A 16,559-nucleotide genomic window follows, 5' to 3' on the forward strand; every position below is an offset into this window, starting at 1 on the left:
AAGCAATTAAATTAGAACTTCAGATAAAGTGACGCGTTAATGTGTGTATGTTTAGCTGGATGTGGAGCGCGCTCTGTTGGAGGGTGAACAGGATTCAGAGACAGCTCAACTGCAGCAGGAGAGAGACGCTTTGGAAAAACTTAAGGACAAGATGGCTGACATCGAAAACAAAGCACAGACGGAAAAATCTCAGGTATGTCAACTCTGTGTAAAAGTGTCGACATATCTGCATATATTTTTAATAAGAAACTTTCTTATACAACAGTTATAAACAGGCACGCTACTAGGCTGGCTCGACTGGGGGGGCAATTACATATTCTGGTTGGGCAGATATATAATCAAAGTTCATTGCATGCATCATTTTTACATTTTTCTTAAATTGACTGATTATTATTTAATAGATAATACAAATAAGTATTGAGTAAGTATTTAATCATAAGTTTTTCGGTTTTAATTATTTTAATTGTCAGCTGGATATTTTTGGAGGGGCTCAAGAACAATCTGGAGGGGCAATTCCCCCATAGCCCCCCCCCAGACCTGGCCCTGCTTATAAATATGGATTAAAATAATATAGTTTACAAAAAGTAAGAAATGCTTAATGCGGGCACATTTTTTATTTACCAGACAATAGCAGAGGGTTAATTTTGGACTTCCTGGCAGCATCTCGGTGTGTGTCACAGTTGATAATCTCAGGTCTGCTCTAAATACACCACCTCTGCTAAACTGAGTGTCACCACAAACTCTGCTGATGTAAGGGATTTTTAAGATAGCAGGTTGTGGAAAGTCTGTCACCTGCATCCGCAGGGGTCAAGTTCAGACTTCCGGCTTCTGCCATTTCAGCCTGGCAGCTGCAGAGACACACGATTCTAAAGCCTTGCCTGAAATCTCAAAGGTCATTTAGGGGTGTTAACTCTTGTGAAGAATGGTTGCTTTGCTTCTATGTTACGGATGTTTCTGGATTTAGAATGTGATTGGACGAGCCATGTTCAAAGTTGGTGTGAATTAGTCGATATAAGCACACCTGTGACCATTCATCAATTCTGTTTCAAAGTCTAGTGAGCTTACCGAACGTGTTAAAGCATCAGGCGACACAAAAACTGTTCCATGTGTAAATGAAGGCAGAAGGTGGTAAAATGACGCTGCTTCTAAAATACCTTGCCATGTGTTTTATGAATAAGGCAATCCCAGAATGCATTGCATATGTAGGCAGTAGACAGTAAGGTGACTATGTTTTGTAATGTAATGTATTATTGTAGAATGGTTAAGTTTTAGTATCTTTGATCAACCACAAGCGTCTAGACTAGATGATTTGATGGACTGAATTGTTATTTGTGACTATTAATAAATATATGTATTGAACATTGTTGTTTTGTATCATATTGCTTTTATAAACCTATGGCAGTTTAACAACAACACGTTGGGCACCATGAATTGCACTTAATTTTTTCCAAATTTGTTTATTTTTTCATTTGAATTTTTTTAGATTCTGTGTTTTTAATACAACAGTATAATATTTGCCAACATGAACAAATGCTGTCGTATGCTATAGCAAGTATTACAGTAAACGTTAATAAAAAATATTAATTACTAAAATGTATTTGGACCTTACTATAGTAAATCTATAAAAGTATAGTACAGTATTTCCTACAGTTAATCAATTTACTATGTTAATACCACAAACTGCTATAGTTTACTATACTATGCTAATTTGTATATAAAGTACAAATTATATATACTAGAGTAAACTATAGTTCACTATTGGAAATACATTATAGTTTATTATAGTATTTTAACATTTGTGTCATCATTTGTTCAAGTTCACTGGACTTTTATTTTGGCATGTTGTCTTGAACAGAATTTCTTTTATTAATCAATTCATTTTATTGTGTGTGACGATATCGTTTCGTAAATGAAATAAAAGGTATACTGACACGAATCCATGACTTTCATTGATCTTTTCCAATTAGGAATAGTATGGGTTATCAAGATATTGTTGCAATTACGCAATGATATCGGTTTCTTACTGCCATCACGTCCTGCTGATCAGAGAGAGTCATTCTCTTCATGTTCTCCATTAATCCAACACTTTCCATCATGTTCTACATAACCTCCTGCTGACCCGTGGTAGTAACTAACCCCGCCCATCCCACCTGCTCCAGAGCTAACCCTTCTCTCCTGTCTTCCTGCATCCTGTCCACGCGCGTGTGAAGGACAAAGTCAAGCTAGATGCGGAGCGCGTAAAGTTAGAGCGCCTGGTGCATCTGCGAGCAGAGCAGAAGACTCATTTGGACACCTGCCCTGAAGCCCTGAAAGAGCAACTTCAGCTGCAGTTCAGCAGGGTCAGTACTCGCACACAGCCTTCGTCCATCTCTTCCTCATAACCAAGTCCTTCTCTTCTGTAGTGCTTGCTTCTGTCACCTCAATCCGTCTTTCTCGCTTACATCACATGCATTTCATTATTGATGGTGTTGCATGGTGTTTAATGTAATCATAGAGTACTATTAACTTCAAAAAGCATGTCTTGCCTGCCTTTAGATTTGAACTCACAAAATGAAGAGTTCTTTAGTATTTCATTTGACATTTTTCACCATGAGGATAGAACAAATAATGTTCTTTAATACGACCAGGTCATTTTGTGGAAATAACCGGGTTAGTTGAAGCTGTGGGTTTTGAAAGAAAGTGTGAAGTAGGCTGGCTGTTTATTTAAGTGAGTGGAATGCCTGCAGGGTTTCTTTACGGTCCTCAAGGTCATGTTATGCGAGCGTTGACATGATCGATCTAAAGGTCAGCGGTCACGGGTGAAAGTTGTGCAGTTCAAGCGTTGTCTGGCATGTGGTGGCTCTGGCATGTTTATGACTCTGATTGGTCCGGTTCCAGACGCTAAATCTTAACCCTCATCTCTATCCCAAGGGAGGGTGGAGGAGCTGAGAACATTTGGTGTTGGAGAAGTGCGAGTGCTGGTGTCTTTGATGCTGGTTAAACCTTTGGGAGATGACTTCACTTCCTTAGCCGGTGCACGGTCCGCTTTGAGAATTGAAACACAGCACAAACGTAGACCTTTGTATTTATTTGTGTATTAGGATGCAGAGACGCTGGAGGCGGAGACCAAGCGTTTTGAAGATCTGGAGTTTCAACAGCTGGAACGAGAGAGTCGTCAGGATGAGGAGAAGGAAACACAGACTCGGCAGATTCTCAGGGAGATCGCTGAATTTCAGCGTTGCACCGTCACGAGGAAGGTGAGTTACCTGTTTGCGTATGCACACAGAATTATTGACACAATACGCATTCAGGTGTGATCTGATGATTGTGGGAAATTATGTTGGTTGACAAAGAAATGTAAAATAAAAATGTGTGACGTCATCAGGAAAGGCTCCTGGCCCTGAAGAAACAATGCACGCAGATTTCCCAGCAGGCTGAAAGGGACAAAGAAAACTTCCTGAAGGAAAAGAGTAATCTTCAGATGATGCTACATCGGGTATGACCATAGTCTTTATTACATCATTATATCGTGTATAGACGGTTTCATCGGAAGTGCGCACCTGGACTGCAGTTAACTTCCGGTCTGTGTTTAGCTAGTGTCTAATAATATAACTATTTATATTTCATTTCATTTATGTGAATTTATGTTATTATTTTATTGTATAATAATTGTATTAAATAAACGATTTGTTGAATTTTGTTGTATGTTCATTTTATTAAATAAACAATTTGTTGAAAGCATTTTAAAAAAACCTGTGGTGCATTGACATCTAGCGGTTGAGCTTGGTATCGCAGTCGAAGTTCAAAATATTGGACGAGTTAAGCCATCTAACGGTTCTTCTCTGCTTATTTGCTTGTTGTCAGAAATAATCTACAGGCACTTTTATTTGTGAATGTGTACCGGAAGTTAAGGGCAGTCCACGAACGTGCGCATGCGCAGAAACATTTGTGTATATTGTCACTTTTAAACCGTGTATAGGCAGGTTTAGCGGCAACAACATAAACAAATGTGGACCAAACTTAACTTCCGGTAGACCTCCGCAAAGAATCAATAACTGTTGAGTAGTTTTTTATGTAATTTAATACAATTAATATAAAGTAATGTTAATATAAATTAAATTTTCAAATAAATTGTTGTATTATAACCGTAAAATGTAATAAATGCAGTATTTTAGGTTGCAACATCATTTTCATCATTTATAATTGCTCGTTTTCCTGGTCATTGATGGTATAATACAAATCTGTTTTGTTTTCCAGGAAAAGGAGAATCTCATCATTTTAGAGAAGAGATATTCAGTGCTCACCGGGACCCTTGGATTCCCTGTCAGTCCCAGCAGTATGAAGGAGGTGAGCAATATGAAAGCTGTCAAATCATGTCCTCTCAGTGTCTGTAAGACATTCTTCTGTCATGACATGAACTACAACATTGTCCTCTCTTGGATCACACATGAGGACAACCATGTGTGGCAACCCCAAATGATCACCATCACGATAGAAATGAGACTACAGTGAAATGCTTTCTTCTCACGCCCCTATTACACACCTTGCAGTCTGGAAGTCTGTTGTCGCCGAGGCTTGTTTGTGTTAGCTCAGACGTTTCCTTAATCTGGAAACGGGTCTGTTTCCCTGTATTCCAGGACTGCATCCAATTGGCTGACGTGTGTCTGCCCCATAGCAAATTTTTTTGCCATGCCCACAAAACCCTGTCTGGCCTTCCTGCCGACCTGCTGATGTTTTCTTTCCTTCTTTCCTCTCTGTCTATCAAAAACGCCGAGGTAACGCACTAGCTTTGTGCATGCAAAAAAAAGGATGTTCATTTCCTGCTTTCCAAAATATCTCCTAACATGCTGATCCACTGGGCTGTTGTGGTGTTAATATTAAAAATAACATGCTAATAATTTCCTTTAAAGGTAATGTGTGTGGTTTCTGCACTACTTATACTGTAGTTCATGTGGTCATTTTACATGCAACAAAGATTGCTTGCATCTTTTTAATTTTATCTTCTCTTTTATTTGATTATCCCATAAACACTTACTGTTTTTTAATATGAACTTACACTTAGTCATTTGCTTATTAATAGTTATTTTTAACCCCCTTGAATGTATTTCTGTTTCTGCACCCCCTCATCTTTCCCCCATTTTTCAAATGGTTTGTTCCACAGGGCTATGTTACAGTCACTGAGATCAATGAACTGTACTCTCAACTGGGGGTAGAGCCCACCCCTGCCCCTCTCCCTAACCAAGCCCAGCTCTCCCCTGACGCCCCTGCCACAGGGACTGAGCCCAGTCCTGCAGAGAACACTGCCCCGCCAGGAGAGGGTGAGGTGTGTGTGATCAGGATGGTTTATGTATGTTAGGATTTAGGTTGCACGAGCCATTGGAAATACAGGAAATATGAAGCATAAGGTCACGTAACGTGGTCGCTGTGCGGTTTGGTTTTCCATGATTGCAGGGGTTTTAGCAATTTTGTTTTGGTAACACTTTACATAAAGGTTCTATGAATTAACATTTATTTATTGCTGTAGCTAAAATGAAATAACAGTGAACTTAGAATCGGATTTTTGCTAGAGAATATGTATTGAGTTCTGAATGTTTACATGGCACATCAAGCTCTTGCAAAATATAAAAAAGTTGTATTTTTAATGTTGATACTTCTTTAAAGGAATAATAATAATAATGAAAATCCTTTTCACACTATTCCAGGTGTATGTGTTCCTTTCTTCAGTCGAACTCTTGTAACAGTCGAAAGATTGTAAATCATTTTTTTTGTCATTTTATATCTATGTACAGGATCCAACAGGTTGAACATTTACAAATGATAAAAGCTGTCATTCAAATAATTCACATGTCTTCTGGAGCGAAACAAACGATGTGTGAGAGAACAATTACATTTTTAGATTATTTAGTCAAATTTGAGTAACGAACAGGTACTGGCATTAAATTAAAATATGGCAGTCGATAAACTAAAATCTGGTTGGTTCTTCCGTGCCTCGTGACGAAATGTACAATAACAAGTCACGAGAACAAATGGATTCAATTTGTATGTTTGAATTTAATGCTTGTATGTGTTTACTTTGGTTTCAGTTTCGCTATACACAGGACATACGTAAAGTGACAGATATTTAACGAAATAAATTGTTTAGCTTAAGAAAAGTCGACATACACACTACCATTCAAAACGCTTGACTGAAATGTTTCTTATGATTTAAAAAAGTTAACCTGAAGTTGTATTCTTAAATGTTGGAAAATACTTGTTTTGTAAACCAAAATATCATTGTGCCAACATAGCAATATAATTCATTAGAAAGCGAAAATATAATAAAAAATCGAATTATTTTAAATATTTTTGAACTAGATGACTTTAAATGAAGAAAAGGCAATACGAGCGCCCAGTAGCTAAGAGATTGAAAAGCTTCTGGGGATGAAGAGTCAAAAAGCTGGCTGATAAATGCCAAGAGTGCGACTTTGCCAATGCTGGGCAACTGATGGCTATTCTGAAGGCGCTAAAACACAATTCCTATAATTCCTTGAGTTACAGATGTGTTATTTCATAGGTTTGATGAGTTAGCTATGATTGTCATTTTGGCTAAACTGTTGCTCACTACTATAGCCCTTCTCTGCCTTACTTCCTGACCTTCACTCTTAGTTTCCACCTTCTTCCTCTCTCAGCCAAAGCTCCTTTCCCCGTCCTGTTCACTTCTTCCCTCTGCCCCTCCGTTCTCTTCCACCGCATGCTCTCGTCCCAACCTCAAACCTCCCTCTGTGCACTGGCCTGAGGACATAGCCACCTTCCTCAACCCCTCTCCTCCTCCTCCTCCTCTACCTGCCAAAAAACAGCGTCGCTACAGGCAGGTAAACCTTGCGTGTAGGCCTGTGTGTGTACATATGCGCACAAGTCATGAGCTGCTCACCTTTAACATTATGTTCTGTAGCATTTCCGCACCTTGGAGGAAAGGAAGCGGTATGGTAAAGAGGGCGGAGCTCATTTGAGTGACACTCTTCCCAGGAAGAAGACCCAGCCCACTGTAACGCCGCAGTTCACATGTGCAACACTTGGTCGCAACATACCCTCAAAAGTAAGCATACACACATGTATACCCATAGTAGAGCTTATCATTATTCATGCTGTAATTAATAAACTAAGTTTGTTTGTTCATTTATGTGAATCATTTTCACTTCAAACCGTGTATTTCAAAGAATCGGATCAAAACTGATTCAGTGATTCATTTGCATCCACAGAAGCTTTGTTTTTAAATGCGTTCACGTGTTTGACAAAATAGTAGTTTTCGGTCATTTTTTCGTTTTCGTTAGCGGTCATGGTTGTTGTGTAATAAAAGCCCACCGATAACAACATCTTCTTGTGTTCAGTGTCATGCACCTTTAACTCAAAGCTCCAGCTGTGGAAGTGTGTTGAATCGAGCGCTCGCCATCTCTCCTAAAGAGACACAAGTTGAAACGCACCGCCTGCACAAGGGTAAGGCTCTCCACCTCTCGGTTTAAAATATACAGTGTTATTATGTGGGTTTAAATGATCAAAAATAGTGCTTTGGGTGTTTACGGCTTTTAGTTGAACTAATCTTGAATGACTTTCTCCCTCCTGCAGGCAGATGTAAGAAAGGAGGAGTTTAGTAGATGTGCCTGTTATACAGTATAATGTCAGGCGTTCCTCATTGGTAAAGAATGTCCTTGTCCGGGGGACATTTATTGCCTCCTTCATTGGCTGTGGACCTAACTGATGTCATCGGTCTTACTAAAATGGGAAAACTTTTTTTACTTATTGCATGGTTTGAGTCATCAATGTCTTTTATTAGTCGTACTAAATAAGTAACTTAGTCATAACAGTTCTCTGTTCTGCATGATTAGGTGTTTGTTTTCGCTTTTGTTGTTTCTATTCGGTTGTTAAGTGGTGATGTAAGGAATACAGTTTTCGGGTCCAAGCATCTATTCATTTCAACAGCTTAAACAGCTGTTAAAGGGATACTTCACCAAAAAATGAAAACTCCAAACAGATGTCAACACCCATTGACTACCATAGTAGGAAAAAAACAATGGTAGTCAAAAGTGCCCCAGAACTGTTTGCTGTCTACATTCTTCAAAATGTCTTCTTGTGTGTTCAACAGAGCCAAAGAAATGATAAAGTAATTTTTCCTACTATGGGAGTCGATGGGTGTTGAGATCTGTTTGGTTATAAGCATTCTTCCAAATGTCTTTGTGTTCATCAGAACAAAGAAATGTATAAACATTTGGAACAACTCGAAGGTGAGTAAATGATGACAGAATTTTCATTTTTGCGTGAAGTATCCCTTTAATGAGCACTGTTTACTCACATCGCATATTTAAGCGGAGCATTTAATCTCCGGCATCAATGAATGAAAATCAATGAAAAATGAATCACTGACTGGCCATGTGGGATTTCGTTATGAAGATAAAGATTAGGATCGTGGTTTTCTGATAGTTTTACAGCTCGCCATGTTAGCATTTTTTGTTGTTTGCCTAAAGCATCTTATTGAGCGTTTGGACCCGGAACAGTATATGACCTTCCATATGTGGTGGTGCGTGACGTCAGAATAAACAACCGAATTTGGATTGTTAGACTGTGATTTAATCTACTTTATTTTTGTTCAAGAGGGTTTGTGGGTGTTTACAGGTATTTTAAGGGATTAAAGTGTGACTTAAGGTGATACTTTATCAGAGTTTTTTACTTAGAATATTTTTTACTTTACTACATTACATTTTAAAGCATCACACCTTTTTAAATGTATGTATGAATGAAAGGTAAGAAATGTAAAAAATGTGTATTGATGAAATGGAGCCGAGTAAAACTTAATGATGTAATGAAGTCATTATTTTTAAAAGTTTACTCATTTAAAGTAGTAACCATGTTTTTTGTGAATTGATTTCCCACCAATTTTCCACCTGCGGGATGTCATCGAGTACATTTTAACCCAGCATGCAACACTGGTCACTGGGTTTTAGTGATTTCTCTGTTTGTGTGGTAACTGTAGTCATTGCCTTAGGCTCCTTCCACCAGCAAAACAAAGTTATAGTGACTCGTCTGCCTCTAAAGCCTTGTTGCTGTTGACCAATAGGAGGTGTTTATGCATCTGGGCGGAAACGTTATGTTTATTTATTTGTTTGGTGAAGATAATGGAAGATTGCTGGGAAGACAGGAAATTCTTTCATTTTGTTTTTGACAAACATCAACGTCCATCTCAACCAGAGTGAGCCTTAAAAGGGGCTTTACAACCACCATCCTGTAAACTTTACTAAAGTCGATGAAAGGTTGTGTTGTCTGATGGTAGATCTGTGTGTCCCTCGTGTAGCATCATCAGAAAGGCGTGTCTGTGCTTCTGCTCGCTGTTGTTGATGTTAAGTGGAGTCTCACATCCGCTGAGTTATCTATAGTCATTTTGTCTACTTAAGCTCCACATCTCCAGAAGAAAACTCAGATATACCCGTCCATCTGTGGTTCTGGATGTTCTTAGCGCTTTTGGATCTAAGCTACCTCTGAATTGGAATAAAGTATTCTCAAAACGTACTGTCAGGATATCATTGCACGGTGGCTGGTGTTTGTGAGCAGGGACAGGGGCCTCAGGGTGCCCTGAGCACTGACCGCCCAGCGGTCGCCGAGCTGGGCGGCAGGAATGAAGAAGCAACTCCTGGGGGTGATGCGGCACTCTCAGGTAAAGCCCAGAATAGCCGTGAAAGAGGAAGGAGAGCTTGATATTAACGGTGCATCCCATAGTGTTGTTAATTCTTGCTGAATTCTTCATTTCTTTGGTTGGTTTAACAGGACACAGTCAGCAGCACATCAGCGAGGACCACAGAACAAGGTCGAGTAACCTAAGCGGCCGTGCTTCCTCACAGACCAATGTTTATCTCGACACCTTCGGTTACCAAGACAACAGCCGTGCCTTTGACACACTGAGCGTGGACAGCTCAGACAGCGTGGAGACCAGCATCTCCGCCTGCTCACCTGACAATGTGTCCAGGTGAGGCTGATTTTTCTATGATTCCTTTATTACACAAAATCAGATGCATGAATGTAAATATGGAGTTCATTTAGAAAAACAGTTCATACTATTATACAGTAGTGGCCAAAGAGAATGTGTGGGTGAGCATATTTGTACGAAGAGTTCCAAAACTCCGTTTTTTTTTAATCATGTTTTTTATTATGTTATCATGGTTTTATTGTGTTAGTCAGCTGTATTTTTTGAGTTATTATGGCTTAAATCAAAACAAACCATCTGCGGTTTGATTGATGTTAATTGGAATGCACAATAAAAAACATGATTTTTGAACAACCTGAGATTTTGATCTCATTTTGGAATCAAACTCTTCAGTTTGTAATGCTCGCTCAGATTAGATGAAACCTTGAAAAACACCAAAAATGATTTGGCAAAAAGACAAACTACAGCATATCAGGGAATATGGGTTTTATTTGAATAGACAAAAGATGCTTTAAAAACAAAAACGCTCACAGTAAATAAACTAACTGACTACAATGATACATTTTATTAATATTTGTTGATCTTGTTTAGTAATTTTGTATCGATTTTATGAGGCCTTGACTCAGTAAGGTTTGTATTGTGTGTTGTAATGTTTTAGCGTCTTTAAATTTTTCTTGATGTCGCGCTTCAGTTTACATTCAAAGTTGCAACACGAATGCAAAGTTTTTAGTTCATCTTCAATTATATATTTAAATAAAAGGAGAAAATGTCAATTTTCCGAAGCTGGACATCACTCATGACTACTTTCTTTTAAAAAAAGGCAAAGAATTTTCTTTAAGGGGTAAACAAACTCAACATGTGCTTTTAAATCACTAAAACGTGTGAGCGTATGTTTCTGGATCTAGAGCTTACAGATGCTCATGTCAAATCACCGTGACACTTACACATGTGACTTCCATAACCCAAGATATCTCCAAAGCTCCTTTTGTAGTTCTAGCCAAAAATTCCATCTGTGGTGCAAAAAGAAAAACATATCGACGGAGAGTGCACCAAAAAGAAAAGAATACAGGTAACAACTGAGCATCTAAAATCTAAGAACCATATCTGAGAGCTCAGCTGTAGGTTGCCATAAACCTCAACTCTGCTTTCGAGTGATAAGTTGAAGACATTAGTGACTGTGACAGATAAGGCCAAAAGATCATTTCTCAGAGTGGTGGACGTGTGTTTACGCTGCATGTGTCTGAGCTGGAGGCGATGGGCCGTGATTGTGTAATGTGAGTGGGTTGCTGGAATAATGTGAGGGGCCCGGGAAGGACGGTGCGCACCCCCTCCTCCGCTCCAGAGACGAATCCACTCGGATTACAACAGGAACATTTAGAGGAAACAGATTCTGGGTTTTTTTTCCCCAAGTTTGAATGTAATCAACTGCAGAGCGCGGGTTCGAGAGCTTTGTGTGGTATGTTTCGCTACTCTCTCCTGGTTTTTCGAGTTCAGGATGTTCTAGAGCGGGAATGACCACTGTACGTCTTCAGCATCACCGGTAAGAGACGATAAGGAGGAAATGATCCGTAGCTGTGATTGGTACAGGACAGACTGAGAGGAGTGATGACTAAAAGAGATGGAAACAAGGAGACCAGATGTTACTGGGTAGATGGTTGGGAAGGAATTGGGATAGAAAGAGATGTGAAGATCGAATGGAGTATCTTATAGATGACATACAAGTAATTTTATTCTTTTTTAGATTTTAAATATACTGTATATCAGCTATAGCTGTAGTGGGTCATGTTTGCGTTGTGTTGAATTCTCTCACGTGGATTTTACTGTTATTATGATGCTGAGAATGATTTATTTCAGTAACTGGTGATATTTTCTTTACTTTGACTTGTAAATGTATCGCATGATTTAAATGTGTTTTAAAACCAACTCTTGAAAGCTTTTACATTCAAAAAAATGTTTTTGGTACTGTTTACTGTCATGCATGAAGCAGTGTGTCATTAACGATTGACAGCTGACAAACAAATCTAAACCCGCCTACTTCAGTCTTGGGCTTTGAGAGAACAGCAGATGCTGTAGAAAATGTCAAACAAATCAGTTGCAATGCTGGATAGCTCATTCTTATAACCGTCACGATGATGTCATTGTAATATTTGAAAACCGAATTGTGATTGTTCCTCCTTTCATTATTTATATGCAGCGTTGTAATGGGTGGTCTTTCATTTGCCTACCGAACCATGATTGGTCTTTTCTTTTTTTTGTACTTGTACTTGTACTTTTTAATGATTTATAGCCACATTTACACCCCAAAAACTGCAATGTTATATATTGGTTCTTGTGCTAAGCAAGAAAAAAACGAGATGCGTGCCGCTGTCATGACAACCGCACCTCTGATGCAACATTTCAATTTACTCAAATTGTGACGTTCATTCACGTCTAAAACTTAAACTGGCATCAGCCTTTCTTTTTCTGCATTAAAGGCAGGTTCATTTTCTTCAAAAAAATGCAATTTTTGCTAAAAACAGCCATCATTCACTTGAAAGCTTATCGTTGGAGACAGGGCCGGACTGGCCATCTGGCGTACTGGGCGTTTTCCCGGTGGGCCGCTAATGTATAGGGCCGTAACGGACGCGTTAGCCGCTAACATATGGGGTCGTAACGGACACGTTTGCCACTAACTTATGGGGCCGTAACAGACGCATTGGCCGCTTAGACGGACGTATTATAAATGCGAATGTACGCAACGCGAATGCAAAAGACACGTATGCATGCCCCCACATAATCCCCCCCTCCCGTCGATAGATTCGGTGGAGGGCCGATGCGGGCCTAAGAGTGTCAGGGCCGATTTTTCTTCCCAGTCCAGCCCTGGTTGGAGAGCATCTTTTGTTCTATAGAGAACTGTGGTTTTAGGAATGCCCAAAACACCAACTGAGGCTGTATGATTACTATATGTTCTTTACAGGGGGTTAAGGGAAAATTGAAGTCGTACGTGAAGGAGGGGCCGGTCAGATCTATTCCACGTGTTCCGTTTGAAGTCTATATGGAAAGCATCAGTGTCAAGATTGTGAGCTGGGCTCTCAGGCTCTTTCTGTTAATTCATTCCAGCACCGGCCAACTTTATTGGTTCCTTCTGTGTTCTTTACAGCATGTACATACGTGCTGATCCAGGTTTACGTTCGCATGTCTCGTGTGTAAACTAAGTGTAATGGTGTTTTAGTACCTGGCTGAGGGATGTGGCATGAGATTGTGGGAGGTCTGCTATAAAGGAGAAAAATGTAACGGTTTATCTTGTGTTATTTTTGGTAGTGCCAGCACCAACGTTTCGAAGATGGAGGAGATGGAACGTCTACTGAGAGAGGCTCAGGCCGATAGAAACAAGCTCCTGGAACACAGGGTATGCAAAAACCTTCAGTCTTAAAATGCAGACGGTCAGAGGTTGACAAGGATTCAGGGCAAAAAAAATCTTTAGTATGTACTTCTATTTTTTTCTATTTTCTGTTCCGGAGCTGTCTACAGTAGTTTGGGGTTAAACGCCTGTACAGACACTTAAATTGTCCTTTCACATATTCATTGCATCAATGTCACATGTTGCTAATATGAAGTTTTAGGAGTTCTTTTTCAAAACATAAAAAGTGTATATGGTTGACCAAAATGTGTTTATGAAAGAAAACAGCCCTTGAAAGTCAATTCCAAATTCCATTTGGCTGTTAATAAAGCTTCATGTTTTTATACTTGTACAGTCCATAAAACCAAATGATGAATGAACCGCATTTGGTAACAAGCTTCTTGGATCTCAAACTGCTTGTTTATTGTGTTTCGAGTTTCTCAGTCAGTCATAAACTGAAGCAAATTTGGCTTGAAATAAAAGAACATTGTGGGTAATGTGTCGTTCTTCCTGTTTCTGATGTTTTTCATGGGAGTTTGTGCTGAAACGCACTAATTGCACAGCCTTAAAAGAACCTTTTAATCATTGAGTATTTACACAGAACGGTGTTATTTATCTGACAGGAGAGAGAGATGGAGAACAAGAGTCGAGCTCTTGAGGAGGAGAGGAGACGACGAGAGGAGCTTGAAAAGAGATTGCAGGAAGAAACCAGCAGGAGGCAGAAACTCATCGAGAGAGAGGTGAAACTTCGCGAGAAACAGCGAGCACAGGTGAGAACTTCACTATTGTTCACACTTGGGATTTTCAGATTGTAACATACTTGTTGACTGACTGTGACCTTTCACTCTCAGTCTCGTCCGCTGACACGCTACCTACCAGTAAGAAAAGACGACTTCGACCTTCGCGGCCACATTGATTCGGCCGGCCACAACACAGAGACCTGTTTCCACGTCTCCATCACTGAGAAAACCTGCAGGGGCTTTCTCATAAAGATGGGTGGCAAAATCAAAACCTGGAAGAAGCGCTGGTTTGTCTTTGACCGCAACCGCAGGACGTTGTCTTACTATGCAGGTTGGCAAAAACTTTAAACAGTTACGATTTAAAATATATGCAAATGACATAAACATTGACTTGTTATTGAATTCTTTTCAGATAAACATGAGGCCAAACTAAAAGGAGTGATTTATTTCCAAGCCATAGAGGAAGTCTATTATGACCATTTGAAGAGTGCCCACAAGGTACCAAAAGTGCTTTTCTTTGGTAATAATTATGGACGGTTTCATCATGCGCTGGTGTGAAGTTAACTACCAGGCTGTGTTTGGTTGTAATATAACAATTTATTTGATATTTAATAATATACATAAATATTTTATTGTATTAAATTAAATTAAAACTACTCAGCAGATATTGATTCTTTGCGGAGGTCAACCAGAAGTTACGTTTGGGCCACATAACGTTTGTTTATGTTTCTGATGCTGGAACCGTCTATAAGACAAACAGCTTTTGCAACACTTACAGTAGCTTGCACGCTCGGTTTAGATTAGATGAAACTTTTTTTGTCATTGTGCAAAGTTCAAGAATGAAAAACAGACTGATATTCAATGCAATACAGTACACATGGAAATATTATTGCAGCATAAAAATGTGTTCCAGTGCTGCCCCCTAGAGGTCACCTTGTCATTTCTCTCGCATCTCTCTCCAGAGTCCAAACCCTTCTCTGACATTCAGTGTCAAGACTCATGATCGTGTGTACTACATGGTGGCGCCCTCTCCAGAAGCCATGAGGATCTGGATGGATGTTATCGTGACAGGGGCGGAGGGATACACACACTTCATGATTTAGAGGTTGTTCAACAGCAGTGGAACGTGTGCAGCATGTGGATTAAAACCAAGAGACTTATTCCACGCTCTTTCCTTTGCTGGCTTTAGTACTGACCACTTAACGCTAGACTGATTTTATCTGTTGCTATTATTCTTCTCTTATCTTTTATGATCTATTTTTGACCTGTTCTCACTCCACGGAGTGTTCTTCTCACCTGCCTTTACCCAACTTGAACTTTTACTTGGCAGCCCAGAGGACGGAGCACATATCCTATAATTACAAATGCAAGTGTGTGTCCTGTACGTGTGTATAAAATGTGTTATATGATATTCGGTGCCAATGTGCCACGTTGTGTGTGGTCTGTTTGTTAGCTTGTGTACAGGGCCTCGGGGACACACACTTTATATCCATAAACAGTTGTCAGCTGTTCTGCCAAAGACGAGAACACACTGTTCACATGCTGCAGAGAGTTTATGTATAGATGCATGTGGATTTAGTGCCTTCAGTTTTGTATTATGCTGATATTCCGTTATACTCGATTTGATACTCAGAGGTGCTATACGGCATACAAATATGTTGTTATATTCAAGATGTCCTAAGTTTGTGTTTGAAAGCTGTTCCAACACTTCAGTTATTCATTATAGCAGTCTTCAGTAACACTAAAGCTGCCTGGAATTCAGGTATTACACTCCAAAGGTTAAATACCACTTTCTTTGTTAAATTTGGGCACACGGAAGCCCAGTTTTTCCGATATGTTTGAGATATTTTCATGTTTTAATCAGTGCATAATTTCAATATTTAGTGCTTTTTGGCCCATTTTCAGGCTATGATTACTTCTATTTCGTTTGCAGAAAATATTCTGTAGCACCACATGTGCCAGATGTCATCGGACACCATTAAACCATGGAAATTTGGTAAAGATTGGTTAAGATTTCCATTTTCCGGTTAAACCTTTATTACAGCTCAAACTGGATTTAAACTAGCTTCGTTACGACCAGCAGGGGGCGACACCTGTATGATATTTATATGCTCCACACAAGCCTAATCTGTGAATGATCCTGTGGTATATTTTTAAAGAATTGACTATCATGTTCATAATCACTTATGCAAGTATTTATACTTTACCGTGCATGCGCCTTTATTTTTGCATGCAGCAAAATAAAGCAAATGTATATTGTTGTTATGATTCATTTGCATTTTTCCTCTGCAAGGGATTTATGTTCTTCTATGTAGTCATGTTATCTCTCTCTCCTCAGGCAAACAAGTTTAAACACGAAATCAAATGAAGGATTTGAGCATGGAGAGTAGATTTGTTAGGTTGCTTTAAAGATTGGGATGTTCTTCCGAACGTGATTACGAACTCAACAGATAAACTGACACGCATAAAGCAGATGGAATATTTACACGTGCATTATCATTTAAACATGCCC

General features: G+C 39.3%; 1 protein-coding gene across 4 annotated transcripts in view; it reads left to right on the plus strand.

The window, feature by feature from the left end:
- The window catches only part of phldb2b (pleckstrin homology-like domain, family B, member 2b), a 39,256-nt gene extending 22,941 nt beyond the window's left edge, over positions 1–16,315 (plus strand). The window contains exons 9-24 of one of the 4 annotated variants that reach the window (XM_057323064.1): positions 56–193; positions 2,211–2,339; positions 3,081–3,236; positions 3,365–3,475; positions 4,237–4,326; positions 4,617–4,754; positions 5,141–5,302; positions 6,654–6,830; positions 6,911–7,054; positions 7,347–7,452; positions 9,772–9,970; positions 13,229–13,316; positions 13,931–14,077; positions 14,159–14,378; positions 14,460–14,545; positions 15,010–16,315. In XM_057323064.1, coding sequence (XP_057179047.1) covers positions 56–193; positions 2,211–2,339; positions 3,081–3,236; positions 3,365–3,475; positions 4,237–4,326; positions 4,617–4,754; positions 5,141–5,302; positions 6,654–6,830; positions 6,911–7,054; positions 7,347–7,452; positions 9,772–9,970; positions 13,229–13,316; positions 13,931–14,077; positions 14,159–14,378; positions 14,460–14,545; positions 15,010–15,150 — 2,232 coding nt within the window. In that variant the 3' untranslated portion in view covers positions 15,151–16,315. The remainder of the gene's footprint in view (positions 1–55; positions 194–2,210; positions 2,340–3,080; positions 3,237–3,364; positions 3,476–4,236; positions 4,327–4,616; positions 4,755–5,140; positions 5,303–6,653; positions 6,831–6,910; positions 7,055–7,346; positions 7,453–9,771; positions 9,971–13,228; positions 13,317–13,930; positions 14,078–14,158; positions 14,379–14,459; positions 14,546–15,009) is intronic. The other 3 variants (XM_057323065.1, XM_057323066.1, XM_057323067.1) reach the window with 3 other exon arrangements.
- Positions 16,316–16,559: the final 244 nt, after the last annotated feature.

This window comes from Triplophysa rosa, linkage group LG23, assembly GCF_024868665.1.
Source record: "Triplophysa rosa linkage group LG23, Trosa_1v2, whole genome shotgun sequence".
In the NCBI taxonomy this organism is placed as follows: Eukaryota; Metazoa; Chordata; class Actinopteri; order Cypriniformes; family Nemacheilidae; genus Triplophysa; species Triplophysa rosa.